Genomic DNA, 21,864 nt, shown 5'->3' with positions numbered 1-21,864 from the left:
TTCCTCCTCCCACCAGGAACTGCTAACCTGGATCACGACCCAGATCCAAGCAGGCTCTGCACTCCCGCTCTGATCCGCTGCTTAGTTCCTCCCATCAGGTGGGCCTGGGCCAGAAGCAACCACAGCTGGAGCTCTGGAAACAGCCCCAGAGCTGCACCACTTCCAAGCCCTTGGGGCTACGGCCGACCACACACTCTTTTCACTCCTTTCCAGTAGTCTTTTCACTAACCTGCTCTGTTGTCTTTGGCGTTTGTGGGTTGAGAAGTCTGGTAACTGCCACAGCTCACTGATTTAGGGCACTATGCACTGTTCCACCCAGCTCGCAGTCTGGTTGGTCCTGGTGCGGCCCATGCTGGGCTCTACTCTGCTTCCCAGCTCCATGTGATAGACCCTTCCAAGGGACCATCCAGGCTTTCCTGGGCTGCAGCCTTGTTTCCCTCTGCCGTTTTGTGTGTTCTGCAGCTCTAGAATTTGTTCAGAGCCATTATTTACAGGAGTGTAGAAGGATCTAGGGGTGAGCTTAAGCAATTCCCTGCTTTCCAGCCAACATCTTGGCTCCACCCCGCAGAAAATTAAATTATTGGAAGCAATTTGGTAAGGCTGAAAGAACACTGGAATTGGAATTGAATTGGAATGAGGAACTGGGAAAGTAATACTGGCTGTCTAACTTTAGAGAAGTAGCATTACCACCCTAGGCCTCAGGGGTACTGGACTAGATGACATCTGATGTTCAACTCTTACCTGTGATCTTATGATCTAGTACAACTCTTCTTAAACTGTGGGTCGTAACCCCATACAGTTTAAGAAGTGCTAAAGAGGTTGCGAGTGGAAAAAGTGTAAGAAGCCCTGATAGGATATTATAAGGTTTCCAGATTATAGAAAAATAATAATAGATCTTGGTTGGCTGGCCGACTATGTGGTATTCACATTGTATTTGCAGTGGGAGAACTCTAATAGTTCGAGTATCAAGTAAAATACTTAGCCAGACTCAGATTTAGAAGAGAGATTTATTGTTGCAGAAAGCTAGCAGAAGCAAGCAGATCAGACTTGTAGGTTGCAGCTGTGGGCAGACAGAGGGCTTCCACTGTCATCCGGAAGGGAAGTGGGTGGGTAGGCCTACGTCTCTAGGAGGACCTATGGAGGTGGCCGAAGTTTTAGCTAGCCCATGGCCAGAGAGATGCTTCCCAGGGGATATCAGAGGAAGGCCTGACTTGTGCTCTGGGGAGTTCCTTCATTAAAATATTCCTAAGATGTTAATGAAGGTCCTGTCATCACATAGGTAACTATGGGGCTGGTGGTGCAGTCATTGCATCTGTGTTAAACTGGGAACAATTCCTTAACCACGAAGTTCGTGGGGATTGGTTGAGGGGTGAGCTCTCAGGGGATTAGTCTTGGTGATCGCTGTGGTTAGGTCTAAGAATTGTTTTGATTCAAGCTGTTCTAAGAAAAGGTAGAGTGGTTATGCTAGCTAGACCCAGGGGCCACTCTTTCCTGTTCCTTGGGGCCCACTCCATCTTCAGAAGGAAAAACTTAAAGTAAAATATCTCAGAAATAAGAATGACCCTAAAAATTCACTCATTCTGGAATTAGTATAGAATTGTGAGTAGAAAACAAGACTCAACAAAGATGATGTGAACTGATAAAAGCTTACAGACCATAGCAGCTTATTTCTAAGCAACATACAACCAAAGCCATCCTCACAATGGACACTTTAATGACATGGCTAAATAACGCAATCAAATTACAAGGCTATCAGAACCCATTTTTAATTTTATGGACACATTCAGTAACAAACCTGGGGCCAAGGTGGAAGAAAGACAAACAGAGATTACTTCCTGTGTGACTTCACCTCTCCCAGGCTCAAGCTTTAGCCTTAGAGAGTATTAGGGTGAATGGGGTTGGATGAGATGATCTTTAAGGTTTTCTTCAAGTTCTAAAATTCTATGATCGTATAAACACCATATTGCTTCTGAATGTAGACTAAAATCATAAAAGTTATCATTTTTAAAATTTAAAAATGCTTCCAGGGGAGCATACTCATTGAAAAAAGTGTTGGTGATGAGGCTCTGGGTAGCTGTTGAAGCAGCACCCCTCCCCTTTGAAAACCCAGATGTTGGTGCTCCTCTCTCTGGCATGTTGTGAAAGAAGAATCAGAATAAAAGGGAAAAACCACAAGAAAGAAAAAACAAGGGGGTGGAGCCAAGATGGCAGCTAGAAAGCATGGACTTGTGTGAGTTTCCTGCCAGGTCTCTCCAAAAACCTATAAAAAAAGGTTCTGAACAAATTCTAGAACTGCAGAACCCACAAAATAGCAGAGGGAAGCAGGGATCCAGCCCAGGACAGCCTGGATGGTCACTGGATGAGGTCTATCGCTCACGAAGAGGAGGGGAGGGGTGCCCAGCGCCAGCATCAGGACCAACCAGACCAGGAGCCAGGCGGAACAAGCCCTAGCGCCCTGAATCAGTGAGCTATGGCAGTTACCAGACTTCTCAACCCACAAACAGCAAAGACAACAGAGAAGGTTAGTGGGAAAAGCTGCAGGGGACAGAGTGAAAAGAGTTTGCAGTTCAGCCACCGCCCTGGGGCAGCCGGGTGAGGTGCAGCTACAGAACTAGAGAGGCAGTTGCTTCTGGCTCCAGGCCCACCTGGTGGGAGGAATTAAGTCGTGGATCAGAGCAGGAGTGCAGAGCCTGCAGAAGATTTTCATTAGGTCCGGGTTGGTGGTTCTTGAGGAAGGAGGAGTGCTGGTGTGGCAGAGCTGGCTGTATAGAAATAGCTCTGAAATTAACGGTGCATCCCATCAAACTTGGAACAAAGTACTCTTTACTCTACAAGCAGTCATACCCTGCTGAAAAACTCAAGAGTCAAGTAAGTTGGCTGGGAACATGGCCAGGCAGAGAAAACACACTCCAAATCAGTCTCAAACTTTGGAATCTTTCTTTGGTGACAAAGAAGAGCAAAACATACAGCCTGAGGAAGTCAACAAAGTCAAAGAGCCTACATCAAAAGCCTCCAAGAAAAACATGAACTGCTCTCAGGCCATGGAAGAGCTCAAAAAGCATTTGGAAAAGCAAGTTAGAGAAGTAGAGGAAAAATTGGGACAAGAAATGAGAATGATGCGAGAAAACCATTGAAAACAAGTCAATAACTTGCTAAAGGAGAACCAAAAAAATACTGAAAAAAATATCGAAGAAAATAACACCTTAAAAAATAGACTAACTCAAATAGCAAAAGAGCTCCAAAAAGCCAATAAGGAGAAGAATGTCTTGAAAGGCAGAATTAACCAAATGGAAAAGGAGGTCCAAAAGATCACTGAAGAAAATACTACCTTAAAAATGATACTGGAGCAAGTGGAAGCTAGTGACTTGATGACAAATCAAGATATTATAAAACAGAACCAAAGGAATGAAAAAATGGAAGACAATGTGAAATATCTCATTGGAAAAACTACTGACCTGGAAAATAGATCCAGGAGAGAGAATTTAAAAATTACTGGACTACCTGAAAGCCATGATCAAAAAAAGAGCCTAGATATCATCTTTCAAGAAATTATCAAGGAGAACTGCCTTGATATTCTAGAGCCACAGGGCAAAATAGAAATTGAAAGAATCCACAGATCACCTCCTCAAAAAGATCCCAAAAAGAAAACTCCTAGCAATATTGTCACCAAATTCCAGAGCTCCCAGGTCAAGGAGAAAATATTGCAAGCAGCCAGAAAGAAACAATTTGAGTATTGTGGAAAAACAATCAGGATAACACAGGATCTGGCAGCTTCCACATTAAGGGACTGAAGGGCTTGGAATACGATATCCTGGAGGTCAATCGAGCTAGGATTAAAACCAAGAATCACTTACCCAGCAAAACTGAGTATCATGCTCCAAGGCAAAATATGGACTTTCAATAAAATAGAAGAGTTTCAAGCTTTCTCAGTGAAAAGACCAGAGCTGAAAACATAACAATCAAGAGAAGCACGAAAAGGTAAACAAGAAAGAGAAATCATAAGGGACTTACTAGAGTTGAACTGTTTTGTTTACATTCCTATATGGAAAGATGATGTGTATGATTCATGAGACCTCAGTATCATAGTAGCTGAAAGGAATATGCATATATATGTATATGTATATGTATATGTATATATATATACACATACATATATGTGTGTGTCCATGTATGTATAAATGTAGGTGTGTGTATATATATGTATATACACAGAGGGCACAGGGTTAGCTGAATATGAAGGGATGATATTTAAAAAAATAAAATCAAATTAAGGGATAAGAGAGGAATATATTGAGAGAGGGAGAAAGGGAGAGATAGAATGGGGTAAATTATCTCGTATAAAAGTGGCATGAAAAAGCAGTTCTGTAGGAAGGGAAGAGGAGGCAGGTAAGGGGGAATGAGTGAATCTTGCTCTCATCAGATTTGACCTGAGGAGGGAATACCATACACACTCAATTGGGTATCTTACCCCACAGGAAAGAAGGAGGAAGAAGATAAAAAAGTAGGGATGATAGAAGGGAGGGCAGACAGGGGGAGGAGGTAATCAAAAACAAACACTTGCTAAAAGGGACAGGGTCAAGGGAGCAAATTCAATAAAGGGGGATAGGTTAGGAAGGAGCAAAACATAGTTAATCTTTCACAACATGAGTATTGTGGAAGGGTTTTACATAATGATTCGCATTTGGCCTATGTTGAATTGCTTGCCTTCTTAGGGAGGTTGGGTGGGGAGGGGAGAGGGGAGAGAATTTGGAACTCAAAGTTTTGAAAACAGACTGTTCAAAAACAAACAAAAAAAGTTTTTGCATGCAACTAGGAAATAAGAGACACAGGCAATGGGGCGTACAAATTTATCTTGCCCTACAAGAGAAGAAGGGAAAGGGGGATGGGAGGGGAAGTGGGGTGACAGAAGGGAGGGCTGACTGGGGAATGGGGCAACCAGAATATATGCCATCTTGGAATGGATGGGAGGGTAGAAACGGGGAGAAAATTTGTAATTCAAACTATTGTGAAAATCAATGCTGAAAACTAAATATATTAAATAAATTAAATTTAAAAAAAAGAAAAAACAAAAAAATAAAAATACTATGTTTCAATCTGCAAAAAAAAAAAAATGCTTCCAAAGATATGTAAATATATTTACACACTCATGTTTTATTCAAGCCAGATATAGGGGCAAAATGTGATCGAATAAGGCAAGGTTATCTCATCCCCAGTTTCAAAAACAAAAATTAACTTACCTTGATAAGAACTTGATAAGAACATTTCAGGAATTTCAGTTTCCTAAAAGTTTAGTTTATTAGAATTATAGACATCTTGAATTGGAAGGAACCAGAGAAGTCATGTCATCTTACTCCCCTTTTTATGGGTAAGGAATATGAGAATTAGAGAGTTTGAAATGATTTGTAAAATATTATACTTATGTAGTAATCCAGGTAGTTCAAGTCTCAGTCTCAAGACTACTGCCTTTATAAAATAATTAGAATCTCAAGTTAAAATGTCCTCTAAGTTCATTTTTCATGGTGCTATAGAAATAAGAGTTTTAAAATTAGGGAAGTATTTCTAAATACCTTGCATTATTAGGTCTAAACAGGCACTAATAAATGAATTAGCTTTATTACCAAAGTAGTTTAGAAATGATTCTTAGAGCCACTTGCCTCAGTTTCTGCCCTGCCTGTAATCTGTGATCGGAATGAAAATCCTCAGTCCAAATCATTATCCTCATTTATGGAAAATAGGTTCTTATGATAAAGTATGGAGAGAAAAGGTTTATTTCAATTTTAAGGGCTCTGGGGTTATGGTTTTCAAGGAGATTTGGGAATGTTTTGTGATGTTTTCAGAGTACACTTAAGTGGGTGGATGGAGAATTCTGAAGAATACTAAGATCTTGTACCTGAGATTGTTTATTAATGCATATAGCCCTTTGACAATTAATAGCTGGCAGGCCATTTTTGTCACTCTAATATTAAATTGATGAGAGCTGGCTCTGTGATTTTATTGGTATAAGCAACTTCCAAATGAGGGTACTCTCTCTAGAAATGCAGGTCCACATGTTATTAAGTTACTGTCCTTGAGAGTTTCTTAGAGCACTGAAAGTGAAGTGATCTGCTAAGAGGTCAGCAAGCTAGTGATGTTGGAGGGAGGAAATGAACTAAGATCTTTGGCTCAGAGGTTGGCTCTTTATCTACCACACTCTGCTACTTCCACACCGTACCACAAGTTCAGCTTACTATAAAAATGTTCTTTTATTGAAATGTTAAACTTTGTTAAGTTCTTAATAAAAAATAAAAGCAGTTTTTAAAAGTTTAGCTACTAAGTCAAACAAAAGTCTGATTAAGCTGCTGAACTAACGAATGAGTGGGGATAGATTTGTGAATGAGATTTAACAATGTTTAGCTGCTAATTAATTTTGCCTCGAAAATTACCCTAAAGATAGCAGACAACTCAGCTTGAGGAAGCATGACTTGAGTTTGAAGCCCAGCTCTATGATTTCCAATACCTCTGTCCTGAAGGGCACTGGAATAATCCAAGGGGACAGTAGTAGCCTTGGGTGCAATGGGGGCAGGGGGCGGTGAATAAAAATAAGGGGGCAGTGGAAGCATAAGGAAAGAAGAGATAACAAAATTTTGAAAAACCATTTGTACGTGTTTCCTCTGTTAGGTAACAGAGTTAAAGTCACAGTGATTATTTCCCAAATAAACACACAAAATGCAAGTTATAACCAATCAGTGGTTGTAATATCAATTAAGTTGGGCATCTTTGATTCAGCCTTACTAAGTGCTAAACCCCAGGCCCCAAACCCTTATCTATTAGGTGATAAGCCTATGTGGGTGTGAATTGGTAACTAAGGTGGGGCTCCAGGTGGGACCAGTGAAGCTAACTCCAGAGCCAATAGTAAGAGCCTAAGTTCTGGTTGCTCAGATGATGTTTGATGACCTCTGAAACTGTATAAAAAGAGAGAACAGAGTTATTTGCTTAAGGCTCTCACTCCTGGAGGTGCAGGACTCTGGGCAGCTGCCATAAGGGCCTTCCGGCTAAACTCTGCTGTTGATGGTTTTCTTGGTAACTATGAATTGTATTTGGTCTGTTGATGTTTGTAATTTGTTTGTATTTGTTCTGTAGTTCAGGGTGTTGGCTTTTTCCCCTGAACTAAAAGAATGATATTTGTATGCCGAATTAAAGTAAGTTTGTTAACCCCTTAATGTTGCTTTCCTTAGTAAAGCAGATCAAAAGAACCTGGGCTTGCAGTGTTTTGTGAGGTGGTTGTTGTTGGTTTTACATCCCCCACAGCAGCTGCTAGCTGGATTGCTGAAACAGTGGCCAAGTCCGCCAACAGGTCTTAACAAGCACACGCTGGCAATCGAGCATGTAGTGCATTGTTGGGAAGTCCAGCGTGCACTGGCAGGAATGTGTGCCTGTAATGACTTGTTTACAATATGATGCTAGATGGTTACACGATGTAATACTGCAGCATCAAAATTTCAATGGAGGAAAAAACTCATAAATTTACAATAAATTACTAAATTTAAGATGCAGGGTTAAATAAAGTAGACTTCCAGAGGGATGCTGAGTAATTTTTTTTTAAAGGGGGCAATAGGCCAATAAGTTTGGGAACCTCTGCTCTATGCCTTTGGACAAGTCGACTTCTTTGAATCCATTTCATTATCCATAAAAAGGTGACAGAACTACCTGAACTATTTACTTTTAAGAGTGGACAGAGGATTGGCCTTGTAGTCAGGAAGACCTGCCTTCGGGTCTTGCCTCTGATATATTATTGGCTGGATTCCTTAGAGTCTCAGTGCCCCAGGCAACCCTACAAGACTTTCAATTAGAGGAAAGTCACTGATCTGCATCAAAGATGATTTTATACTAAGAGTTCCCCTCACTGATGAAATCACAAATCCAGACCAAAAAAACCTTCTTACTTCACAGAGCTATCGTAAGGATCATATGAGGTAATGAATATAAAGGGCTTACTATATAATGTCAGCTATTTTAGAAAAAACAAAAGCTGTGTTGAAACATTTCACAAGTGGGTTTTTCTTAATCTTTAAGGTTAATGCATCCTGCATTTATCTGCTTATTTCATGCTAAATGTTTATTGTAATATGCCTGAGTTTAAATTTCTAAACAATGCTGGTACTCAATACTAAATAATCAACTGGCTTTATATGGCACTACAGATCTATACTCAACTTTCTCCATTACTTAAAATATTTCTAAAGCAAGCCTTTTTCTGTTCTGTTCACTATGCCCTTACACGATTACTTTCAATTTGAAAATGAATACACCTGCACACCTACAGCACTGAAAATAGAGAACCTATTTGTCTTGGGCATAATTCTGACTACTTCTCATTTATTCATTCCATTACACCTCATACTCACCCACTCCACTCAAATATCCTTCAACCACAGTGACTTAACAGAGTTTAAATGAAAAATTATGATCCTTAAAGGTGGTCCTTTCTGTCATTCCTAAGTCACTCAAAATGCTACAGCTCTTGTTACAGTAACTTCATCATAACATATCATCTACCTGATTTAATAACTTGGCAAGCTTTTTAAAAGTTCATTTTGCACTAGATTAGTAGTAAATTAGCATTTAACTTAGTCTGCTTTTACAAGTTCAAGAAAAAAATTACTTCAACACAATCAATGTTATTTCATCTTAAACTGGTCCCAGTGGGAATCTGATATTCAAATTAATATCCACACTTACCAATTTAAAGATAACTTTTTAAAAACTTTTTGGCTGTTGAGTTTCATTAGAATGACTCAGAGATAAAAAATATGGCAACTTAAAAAAAATTGGTATGGGGAAAAAAAAATAAAGAATACATGCAGTACAAATGTTTACTCTTTCCATAGGAAATCAACTCAATGCCAACATACAATAAATAAGCTACATAATAAAAATGCAGCTCCATGTATTTTCTGCTGTTAGAAAACCTCGGATGAATATCATTATTTATAGTCAAGTATAAAAATTAAGGTATTACATCCATTCCAGTAAGAATTGATTTATTTTAAGCTAAGAGTCTCCCAAATTAGCTTTGTACTAAAATTTAAAATTATTGCTAAAGAAAAATAAGTATCCTGAAGATAGAATGTAAGACATTAATTTTCTTATAAATGCTACAAAACTAGAGGGTAATTATTACCTTATTAGGTGATCAAAGTGCTCCACACTGATATGAAACAACTTTATTATTGGCAAAGTATCAAAAAGTCTTCACCTCCAGAACAGTAGTCCTTTTTTTAAAAAAATTGAATGAATTATAACATCAGATCTTCAACCAAAAACTCCCAGATAAAATTTGGTACAATAAAATATTCTCTGTTCTCATAACTTGGAATGTAAATGAATTTTTTTTCCAATTAGGAAACAAGCTCAACAAAGTGTCCAACAGAACCAAATACCTTTTAAAATGGTTTGTTTGTTGGAAAATTATTTATGTTACTATGTAAAAAGGCTCCGCCTCAGCCACTTTAGATCTCTAAGTATGCATTTAATTATCCAAAAAATAAAGTTCTTCAGCTTTAACTAGTAAGATACATATTCTTAACATCTCGGATCCAATAAGAAGCCTGGCAACAGCACATTAGAATATTTCAAGAATCAATAAAAGGCATCTTCAAGATACTATATTCTTAAAAGTGCATATACAAAACTGAATTTTTTAATTGTGAAGAAGTTTCAAGGGAAATAATTTAACTTCTTACTGAAAAAGTGCAGGCAGTCTTAAAAGGCAACCTACTTGGTCATTATTTTTGTGAAGCATTAAGTCGTATTTTTGACTTAAATGTATGTAATCTGGGACCCTTTGTTAATGGATGCCAAGAAATAACCAGGCCTAAATAAATACTGATCTAGCAAAATGTCCAAATAATCCAGCTTTATGAGTCACAAATAAAAAAATTAAAAAAAAAAACTTCACAGTAGAACCAACAAAAAATAACCATAAGCATTTTTGGCCAAAGATCAGACTTTGCGAAATAGGGTTGAATGAGGAATGTCACATAAAATACAAATAAATTTTACAACTGAAATAAACTGACATCATTCCCTTCAAGGAAATACAAAAACTTATTAAAATGCAATACCCTTAAGCTATTTTTTTAACATCACCAGCTTTCATCAGGGCCTTAATTGCCCTGGCCCTCATTTCAAGTTCCAAGAGCTCCAGCTGCTGTGCTGAAGGCTGAACATCTTCTGAGGGAGGGACAGTCAGTGCGGCTGCTTTAGATTCCTTTGGGCTGGATTCTGCCAGTCCTAGTATTTCATTCACACTTTTCTCAATGTCCTTCTGGAGGTCATCTATTTGACCAGCTTCACTTTTGACATTTTCTGGTACGTCTGGCACAGCTGCTTCTTCATTGCATGGTCCTTCTATGTCACTGTCATATGCATCAGCATTGATACTGAGTACATCACTATCTTCACCTTTGCCTGTAGTACACAAAAATGGAAAATAACGATGTAGTCCAAGGACCCTAATCAAAATTTTCTTTCTGCTGAAATATCAAAGGGTTGCTTTCATTTTCTCTGTATAGACTCTAAAAAGCCACCTACCTCCACCATTACCATTCTCAAACTCTTCAACTTTGAAAGCAGATCTAATTTAGGGAAATTTTAATGTACTTTTCATTCCAATTTAGAAGATATACCCAATATACCCAAGCAGCAGTGCCTGGAAAATTTATTCTAGCATGTGGAGCTCCATGATCTATTTTCCTAATTAAAATGTCATAATGTTTTATATTATAGTAAAGCTCATGCATTACAAAATGAAAGCTGATGCTGGAAACCTTTAGGACTGATTATTGATCGTTATTTTAGAAGTAAAATTTAATACTGATAGTGCAGCTTAAAATACTTTTAAGATTATTTTGTAAAATATAAACAAGGAAAAGTACCTTAGGCAAGCTGGACACTGCCTTGTACATACATTACAGTTATCCCAAATTTGCTCCTATAATTATTTTGACCTCTTCTCTTTCAACTCAATAAATAAAAGGGAGAATGCCTAAAGCCATTTTTAACTAGTTAAAATAAGTCTTTGTCAAGGAATTTAATTTGTACAATAAAAAATACATTTGTTACAAAATTCCCATAACTGATACTAGCAACTTGGATATAAACTTTAAAGATTATCGTTCTCAACACCTTGACCTTAAAAATTAGTGTAGTTTGCATGTCATTTTAACTTTAATCACAGTCAATACTAATAATATTACTTAAATATATTACCAGTTATCTTTTACATGTCAAAAATTAGCAATTAATTCCAATATTTTGTAATATTTACCTTAAAACCTAAACCTCAAATCTATAGAAGGGCTTGTTTTAAGATGAAACATGTACAATAAAACAACATATTTTGAAAAATGGTAGACAGAAATCACTCTAATTATTAACAATTTATTTTGATAATTGTCTCATCCCTCAAATAATTTAAGAAATTCTCTCTAGTCTATAATTAAAAGTGTATAAAAATGATATTTATTTTGTATCCAAAAATAGCTGCAATATTTAGTTGGTTCACTATTTTATGACAAAGAACATTTTATATATTTTTTTAACACATCAAGGACTGCCAATAGAAAAACAAATTTTAACAATACACTTTTAAACAGAAGAAAACATGAGAAGAGGGGAAAGATGTCTACCATGTACAAAGCATTGTGCTAAGCAATTTACAAATACTATCTCATTTGATTCCCAGGTTGCCTTTTTTTTGACTAGATAAAACAGGCCATTCTCATTTCTCACCTAGCTTTAATTACTGAATGGGCATTGCCTCAGTCAAACTGGGATCTGTTGAAAATCTTAGGGCCAAAAAAAGAACAAGCTCTCCCACCGCAGCCAGGGTCATTTCCAGTCTTCCTGATCTATATCTTGCCACTGGACCCAGATGGCTCCAGAGGAGAAAGTGAGGATGGTAATTTTGCACAGCCCTCCCTCACTTAAATCCAATTATCACCTCTCTGACGTCATGGTTCTCTTTGAAAACTAAGGACAAACAATAACAACTATGTATCAGGCATTGTGCATGGTCCAACTTAAAAATATTATCTTATTTGACCCTTAGAACAATCCTGGAACATAAGTGCTATTATCTCCATTTTACAGTTGGGGAAATCAAGGTGGACAGAGCTGGAGAGACTTGCCTAAACAGCTATTAAGTATCCGAGGCTGAACTGGAACTCAGGTCTTTCTGACTCCAGGCTCAGCACTCTATCCACTGCACTATCTGTGTTACAGAAACAGATGCTAAGAAAAAAGAAGTCTAACAACACAACAACACAAAAAAAGATTTGTGTTCATCAAACACTTAAAATTACTCTAGGTTTTGAATGAAAGCCATAAAAAGAAGTGAAAGGGAATTTTCCTGAGACAACTGGGTAAGACTTAGTGACAATACAACAAGGAAAAGGGGCCTTAAAGTAATGCATAAATGTGAGGGGAAAAATAATAACAGCTGATGATTGCTAAAAGACACAAAAGGAAAACCCCCATCCTATCAAGATCATCTTGGATTCCGACTTTTCTCATCCAATGTGTTAGCAAGCTATCTCTCCCAGCTCTGCATCATCTATAAATTTGATGAACATGTCATCTATGCCTTTATTAGAGTCACTGATAAAATTGGCAAAAAGTACAGGTCTAAGCACTGACTCTACTGGAGACCTGTTAAAGGAACATGAAAATGACATTGAGGCTAACCATTTAACTAAAGCCAAATCCATCTAACTATACCATCAGACTAGCCCATATTTCACCATCACTTTCACAAGAATAATTTGTGATAAATTACCACACATTTTGCAGAAATCTAAGTGAAATATACAATATCTCCCTTATTACCAGTTTTCTAAGCCTATCAATAAAGGGAATAAGGTTTTTCTGAAATGACCTATTTTTCATAAAGTTGTGCCGGCTCTTTGTAATCACTACTTCCTTTTCTAGAAGTTCACAGTCTTTTAAAACATCTACTGTTTTTGCTACAAATTGAGGTGACATTTACTGACCTATTCTTTACAGTTTCTACTCTTTCTTTTTGGAAAAATAGGACATTTGCCTTTCTCAGTTCTGTGGCACCTCTAATGTTCCTGGAGTTCTTCTGAAGATCAAAGACAGTGAAAGTCCCATCAATCAGAGCTCTTAGTCCTTTCAAAGTACCTTCATTAGGGCCTAGTAACTTGAACTCACCAAAAGCAAGTAGTAACCATATTGATACTGATTCACTTTACAGTAGATTTTAATGCTCTATTAGCTTTCTTTTTCCAACCTTTACAGTACAAAGAAAATTTTCTTTGAAAACAAAAGCAAAAAGAGTTGAATAGTTTTGCCCTCTATCATCTGTTATTGTTCCATCCACCGTGAACAGTGGTCCTATCCTTTATTTGAGCCAGCTCTTTTCCCAAACATAGCTAAAAACGTCCCCTCTATTGTCCTTAATATTCATTGCCAGTCTCTAGCCATTCTAAATTTTATTGCTCATGACACAGTTTTTACAGGTTCATGAGATGCTTTTATATTAGTCTTCTATTATCCGTCCTTGCTTCCATTTTCTATACCATCTTTAAAATCTGAGTCGGTTGATGGTACTCTTTACACTTATATTAGTCTCTTTAGGCAGCAGCCTCTTTTTTCTTCAGTAGTACTGTTTCTGTTTTCTTCCTCAAAATTTCATTTTTAAGTTTCCCATTCTTGGGCAGACTTACCTTGTAGAATCTCAGGTGACAGAACCCTATGTACAATTTCTCTAAATCCTTTGAAATCTGTTCTCTTCAAATCCCAGGCACATAAATGTCAGATTGTGCCCAAACTTTTCTTGTTTACTATCATAAACTGTAAAGTGGAATTTTCATTATTTACCAAGGTTTCTATTGTTTCTATTTAGCCACCACTTGATAAAATCATAAATTTGGGCTGGAAGGAATGTTAGAGATGAATGAATGAAAAAGCCATCACTATCAGATGCCAAGCATTTTAAGCACTGAGGATACAAATAGGGATAGCAAGACAGTCCTTTCTTTTCAAGAAGCTCACTCTAATTGAGAGAAAGAAAACACACTGAAAAAAAGCTCAGCTGGAGGACAGATAGAAAATCCAGGAATCCTAAAGTGGCACCAGAGGGGCAGATGACAAATTCTAAGCGTTCTTAAGTTTATGTCATTAAATCAGGTGACAGTGCCAGGGAGTCTACAAGATAGAGTCAAAGCAGATGGTAAGGCAAATAGGATCTCAGAAGATGAGATAAGGCAGATGGTAAGGTATGATGGTTCTTTATCTCACTGGAAAGAATAGAGTTGGTAATTTCCATTTTATCCAAGCCATGAAAGCACGGAAACAGCCTAGGTAGAAGGTGAAGGGGTAAGAAAAGGGAGGAAGGGTATTGTAGCAGTGGTTGGTTTTCTCACAGTCTGGCTGTCTCAGATGGGTTCATTTACTCTAATACCTTCTGCGAAGAAAGAAACCGAAAGGAAGCAGACGCAGAATTTGAACCAAAGTCTTCTGACTACATACAGCCCCTTACTATACCACACTGACTTTCTTTTGCTTCTGTTTCTGTTCCAAATATTCTTTACTATTATTTACCATTCCGATTCCTGGATTTCCAGATATAAGTATATCTGCTTAATATGCAATGCTACTCCTTTGCTGCCCTGATTTTATTTATTCTGTTCTTTCTAAAGAAGGTAAAACTTTCTGGAGTCACATTCCAAGCCTGAGAATTATCCCACCAAATCTTAGCGATAGTTATGAGGGTTGAATTTTATTTTCTGTGCTAGGATCTAGATCATCTTGCTTTACTAGCCGTATTTTGTGCACTTGTGTATAAACATTTGAGGCCACAGGGTTTCTTTGTTTTAAATCCTGACACACTCTATTCTGGATTTTTTTTCTCCCGTAAATGACTTAGCTTCTCTACTGGTATTCTTCCTACATTGTAGCAATTACTCTGAATGGTAATTAGTTTGGTACAGATTTGTTTTGTTCTCCTTACCCCAATCCGTTTTTCTTGATCTTATTTATGGGATATCAAAGAAATATATTTTTTACCAATCTCTTTCACTCCATTTTTAGCCAGAAGCTCAATATTCCTATATTTTAAAGCCATGGTCTAGAAATATACATGCTATTCTCAAATATTACTTTACCAAAAAGCTATTTTTTTCCCTGAATTTGCTTTTCTTAAGAGGCCCTGCCTTCAAATTGCAGTAGGAAAAATAAAATAAACACGACTTGAGTTCTTTAAAGTTTTCTTATTTCCCCCCAGAATCTCAGAATCACTAGCAAAGCTTTCAGCAAGCATTATTTCTATCAATTATGAAATCTCATACTTTTAAATCTAGAAATGGTCTTCATAAAGTACACATGGTACCCCAAAAGTCTTAGCCAGGTTTTATGCTATCAAGAACCTAACAGCTTAAAATTAAATGATTAGGGCCAAGATGGCAGCTGGAAAGTACGGACTTGCTTAAGCTCACCCCCCAGATCCCTCCACACACCTGTAAAAAATGGCTCTGAACAAATTCTAGAACTGCAGAACCTACGTAACAGCGAAGGGAAGCAGGGCTCCAGTCCAGGACAGCCTGGATGGTCGCTGGGTACGGTCTATCCCATGGAACTTGGAGCGGAGGGGAGCATGTGAGCCGCACCCAGACCCACTAGACTGGGACCCAGGCAGAACAGGTCCTAGCGCCCTGAATCAGTGAGCTGTGGCAGTTACCAGACTTCTCAACCCACAAACACCGAAGACAATAGAGAAGGTTAGTGGGAAAAGCTGCTGGGACAGAGTGAAAGGCGTTTCTGGTTCAGCCACAAAAAAATACTGAAGAAAATAACACCTTAAAAAATAGACTAACTCAAAGGGCAAAAGAGCTCCAAAAAGCCAATGAGTAGAAGAATGCCTTGAAAGGCAGAATTAGCCAAATGCAAAAGGAGGTCCAAAAGATCAGTGAAGATCACTGCGGGGGCAGTGGAGGTGATGCAGCTCTGAGGCTGCTTACAGAGCTACAGCTGCAATTGTTTCCAGCCCCAGGCCCACCTGGTGGGAGGAATTTAATGGGGGATCTGAGCAGGAGTGCAGAGCCAGCTTAGATCTGAGTCCCGTCCAGGTTGGAGGTTCTTGGGGGAGAAATAGCACTGGTGTGGCAGAGCTTGCTTTCTAGCTCTGAAAACAACAGCTCAGCCCCTCAAGCTTGGAATAAAGTACTCTATACCCTACAAGCAATCACACCCTGACAAAAAACTCAAGGGTCAAGAAGTTGCCTGGGAACATTGCCAGGCAGCAAAAACGGACTCAGATTCAGTCTCAGACTTTGGAATCTTTCTTTGGTGACAAAGAAGACCAAAACATACAGACAGAAGAAGTCAACAAAGTTAAAGAGCCTACAACAAAAGCCTCCAAGAAAAACATGAACTGGTCTCAGGCCATGGAAGAGCTCAAAAACGATTTGGAAAAGCAAGTTAGAGAAGTAGAGGAAAAATTGGGAAGAGAAATGGGAGTGATGCGAGAAAACCATGAAAAACAAGTCATGAACCAAAAAAATACTGAAGAAAATAACACCTGAAAAAATAGACTAACTCAAAGGGCAAAAGAGCTCCAAAAAGCCAATGAGTAGAAGAATGCCTTGAAAGGCAGAATTAGCCAAATGCAAAAGGACGTCCAAAAGATCACTGAAGAAAATACTACCTTAAAAATTATAGTGGAGCAAGTGGAAGCTAGTGACTTTATGAGAAATCAAGATATTATAAAACAGAACCAAAGAAATGAAAAAATGGAAGAAAATATGAACTCTCTCACTGGAAAAACCACTGACCTGGAAAATAGATCCAGGAGAGATAATTTAAAAATTATTGGACTACCTGAAAGCTATTATCAAAAAAAAAAGCCTAGACAACATCTTTCAAGAAATTATCAAGGAGAACTGCCCTGATATTCTAGAGCCAGAGGGTAAAACAGAAATTGAAAGAATCCACAGATGGCCTCCTGAAAAAGATCCCCCAAAAAAATCTCCTAGGAATATTGTCGCCAAATTCCAGAGCTCCCAGATCAAGGAGAAAATATTGCAAGCAGCCAGAAAGAAACAATTTGAGTATTGTGGAAACACAATCAGGATAACACAAGATCTAGCAGCTTCTACATTAAGGGATTGAAGGTCTTGGAATATGATATTCCGGAGGTCAATGGAGCTAGGATTAAAACCAAAAATCACCTACCCAGCAAAACTGAGTATCATGCTCCAAAGCAAAATATGGACTTTCAAGAAAATAGGGGACTTTCAAGCTTCCTCAGTGAAAAGACCAGAGCTGAATAGAAAATGTGACTTTCAAACACAAGAACCAAGAGAAGCATGAAAAGGTAAACAAGAAAGAGAAATCATAAGGGACTTAACAAAAGTTGAACTGTTTTGTTTACACTTCTACATGGAAAGATGATGTGTATAATTCATGAGCCCTCAGTATTAGGGTAGCTGAAGGGAATATACATATATGTGTGTGTGTGTGTGTGTGTGTATACACACACATATACATACATATACATACATATATATATGTAGACAGAGGGCACAGGGCAAGTTGAATATGAAGGGATGATATCTAAAAAAATAAAATCAAATTAAGGGATGAGAGAGGAATATATTGAGAGAGGGAGAAAGGGAGAGATAGAATGGGGTAAATTATCTGGCATAAAAGTGGCAAGAAAAAGCAGTACTGTAGGAAGGGAAGAGGGGGCAGGTGAGGGGGAATGAGTGAATCCTGCTCTCTTCGGATCTGACCTGAGGAGGGAATAACATACACACTCAATTGGGTATCTTACCCCACAGGAAAGAAGGAGGAAGGAGATAAAAAAGGGGGGATGTTAGAACGGAGGGCAGATGGAGGAGGAGGTAATCAGAAACAAACACTTTCGAAAAGGGGCAGGGTCAAGGGAAAAAACTGAATGAAGGGGGACAGGAAAGGAAGGAGCAAAATATAGTTAATCTTCCACAACATGAGTATTGTAGAAGGGTTTTACATAATGTTACTCATGTGGCCCATGCTGAATTGCTTGCTTTCTTAGGGAGGGTGAGTGGGGAGGGAAGAGGGGAGAGAATTTGGAACTCAAAGTTTTAAAAACTGATGTTCAAAAAAAAAAAGTTTTTGCATGCAACTAGGAAATTATCTTGCCCTACAAGAAAGTAAGGGAAAAGGGGACGGCTGGGGAAATGGCTGACAGAAGGGAGGGCTGACTGGAGAACGGGGCAACCAGAATATATGTCATCTTGGAGGGGCGGGGGGGGGGGGGTAGAAATGGGGAGAAAATTTGTAATTCAAACTCTTGTGATAATGCTGAAAACCAAAAATATTAAATAAATAAATAAATTTTAAAAATTTAATTATTAGTATGAATTATCAGCCAGCCAGAGAAAAAGTTAAAGAGAGTCTTGAGAAACAACTAAGAAGTCCAGGCCAAATTTACCAACAGGTCACTTATGATTAATTAGTAGTTCTTAAAGATTTACATGAGAGGGTTGGGAAAGGTAATTACCTGACTAAATTATGAAAGACTTTAAGAGGGATTTCTTAAAATTTTCATTTGGGCTTAAGTGTGTTGGTGAAATCAGGAAGTCAATTTAAATAAAGAAGATGCTTAGTTCTTTTAGATCAAAATAATATATTAGTAAACAAATTAATTTTCTTGGTATTTTTTTAAAAATTGCTTCAACCTAATCTGAAAAGGAAAAAGTCCCATAATATAATAATTGATAGTTAATAGGATAAAAAAAGAAAATGAAAAATGTTACTAATAGACCTTGAACTACAGAGAGGTGAGTGTAAGAGGTTAGTTGCTTATTTCTTTATTTTGCTTCTTTATTAACGGTCTGGAAGAGAAGAGCAAAAAAAAAAAAAATTTACAAAACCTTAAATTGAACTTAAAAACAAAGAAACAGGTTGAAAAACAAGAAAAAAAGATTTTAGTCAAAAGCCTCCTAACGTCCAAGTACATGACTGTATTAAAAGAAACTGAAAAAAAAAATCCAAAGCCATATAGGTAGTGATCAGAAAATTAGACCATTTCTGATGTAATATAGCAGTAAAAGCACTAAAATAAGGTTTAGCCAAATACAAAATGGCATGGGGAGGTAATATTCCTTACACTAATTTTACCTCTTCACTACTTCGGTAAGATGGACTGCACTTGAAAATACTGCATTCAATTTAGGGTACTTCAGAGAAGAGCAATACAAATGAGGGAAGGGAGAAAGTGACTTAAAAGAAAGGATCAGAGGAGATAAATACATACACAGCTTGGCTAAGCAACGGTTATGGAAGGACAGAGTAATAGCTGAAAAATTTTAAAGTGCAACCACCACAGAATGATAGGAATTATTTAGTATTGGCCTTTTGTGCTTGATTCTTAGACTACTCATCTATCCATCCTTCCAGTCCTGTTTTAGGTTCTTCTATTTTTTCACATTTTTAAGGCTCTCTTTTGCCTTTCTCTTCCATCTTGAGTGCTTTCTATTATAGCCTTCCTTGCCCAAGTCTCCTTGATTTATTAAAGGGGGAAAAAATGTGAGCATTTAGACAGAAGAAATAACTGTCCCAAGTCATCAATGATAAATGGATAATCTATAATTAGAAAAATACAGAGAAAGTACAAAGGGGCACATCTTTCCATTTCATCTTTGTGTCTAGCAAGAGTGAATTTAAATAAAATACATTTTTCATAAACTATGATTGTGGAGAGAAGTTATGAAGTGAAACCCCTGGTTTTATTACTTTACGAAAAAACCTAACAACCTTAAAGAACAGACATATTAAGTGGTAATCATTTATGTTATAAAAAACTTAAATTTTTTGTTTACAGGATTGAGAATACTAGGTTTATTTAAGTAATAACCTCTTTTTTCTTATTCAAAATTAATTTATAAAATAACATAGCTTCATACTTCAAAGCTCTGTAATTTCATCAAGCAATGCAGGTCACATCCTCTCTATAGCTTAGCAGATACCTTCAGGAGTTGATATACTTAAAAAATTCATCACACTGCAGCCAATTTGGCAATAATAACTTTTGCTAGTAAGCTTAGCTTGGCTGGGTCCTGGACAACAGATACATAGATACAGACAATCCACTACAAGAACATTACAAGACAGCATGGTGGGAATCTACCAGTTTTTGCACTCCCCTGGCACAGGCTTCATGAACCAGGGCTATTTCTTCAATCCAATAATGCACCAAATTAGGATTTCAGTGGTTATACTAGAACAGTAATGAGCTGATAACTATACAGTACTTTAAGGTTTACAAAGCGCTTTTACGTACACTGTTTCATTCAATCCTCCAAAAGCATCCTATGAAGTCGACAGGCCATTATTATGCCTACTGTATAGATGAAGAAATAAGCAAAGTGACTTGCCCGTGGTCACACGTAATAAGTGCCAGTGGTTAAGATCTGAACGCAGGTTTCCATCCCCCAAGGAAAGCATTATTTTCACCTCAGGAATATATTTTTTCCCTGAAATAAATCTAGCAAGAAGTCTATGTAAAATGACTTGATAGTGAATATTAAATAAATGATTTCTCATGAAATAAGATGGTTGATGGTTTAAAAAGAAACAGAGAGTCTTCATCTGTTTCACCTCTAATCCAACAAGATAGCTTCAATTTCAAATCTAAAATTATAATTTGTTAAACATAGAGGGAGAAAATGCCACTTCAAAGGAGAGCTTTAGAAAACCAAAACCTTAAACTCCTCCATCTGGCAAATTTAGACCCTAGACTCTGATCATCATAAGGGCTAACAATTTCACTTTTAATTTCCTCTATTAACTTGTCTTTTCATCTGGCTGAAGTTATTCCCTTCCAATTATTTTCTGCCTTTCAGAAAAGCTTGTTTCACTATCCTTTCCTGAATTACTAAACTCTAAAATTACAAGGTTTCCAGTGTTATTGAACCACCATAGTTACTAATCTACTACTTTGCTTAACAACAAAGGCCCTGATATAAACACTGAAAGCAATGCTGTGTGCCTCTTGCTTTTCTGGTACATTATTTAGTTTGACTAAGATTCAAGGTATAAAGAATATATTTCTAATGTAGTTTAGCTGTGGGAAGTTAACTAATATTAACATTGCCTTAGTGCTACTCCAACTCTCAACAAGAAACTAATGATTTATATTATCTTAAAAAAAACTTTTAGAATGACTATTCTTCAATAATAGTAATCATAATAATTGACATAGAGAGTTACTTAAGCACTTTACATGCACTATCTGATCTGAACCTCAGAACAATTCTGTGGGGCAGGTATTGCACTACCTTGCAATGGACAGAGTGCTGAACCAGAGTCAGTGAAATCCATGTTCAAATCTTGACCCAGACACTTATTAGCTGGGTGACACCAGGCAAGTCATTATAACCACTCTGCCTCAGTTTCCTCTTCTGTAAAATGGAAGTAAGAGCACTGACTTCCCAGTTATTGGGAATAAAATGAGATATTTGTAAGATGCTCTGCAAGCCTTAAAGTGCTATATAAATACTACCTATTATTATTACCATCAATATCATAATTATTATCATTCCATTTTACTGATAAGGAAACTAACATTCTACTCTGCAAGATTAAGTGAGGCTCAGGATGAGACAGACAGTGTCAGAAAATGGATTCAAATGTATTCTTCCTAACCCTATGACAAGCACTCTATCCCAGGGGTGGGGAACCTGCAGCCTCAAGGCTACATGTGGCCTTCTAGGTCCTTGGGTGTGGCCTTTTGACTGAGTCCAAGTTTACAGAACAAATTCTTTAATTAAGGGGATTTGTTCCATGAAGTTTGAATTTAGTCAAAGGCTGCACTTGAGG

The 21,864-nt window shown here is 37.5% G+C and overlaps 1 protein-coding gene across 2 annotated transcripts in view; it reads right to left on the bottom strand.

Moving 5' to 3' along the window:
* Nucleotides 1–9,003: 9,003 nt before the first annotated feature.
* The window catches only part of CAAP1 (caspase activity and apoptosis inhibitor 1), a 73,306-nt gene continuing 60,445 nt past the window's right edge, over nt 9,004–21,864 (bottom strand). For both annotated transcript variants that reach the window (XM_036739732.1, XM_036739733.1), the window contains one exon: nt 9,004–10,449. In XM_036739732.1, the coding sequence (XP_036595627.1) occupies nt 10,106–10,449 (344 nt within the window). In that variant the 3' untranslated portion in view covers nt 9,004–10,105. The remainder of the gene's footprint in view (nt 10,450–21,864) is intronic.

Source organism: Trichosurus vulpecula, chromosome 9 (assembly GCF_011100635.1).
Source record: "Trichosurus vulpecula isolate mTriVul1 chromosome 9, mTriVul1.pri, whole genome shotgun sequence".
NCBI classification, from domain to species: Eukaryota; Metazoa; Chordata; class Mammalia; order Diprotodontia; family Phalangeridae; genus Trichosurus; species Trichosurus vulpecula.
This window is presented reverse-complemented; position numbering and strand designations above follow the sequence as displayed.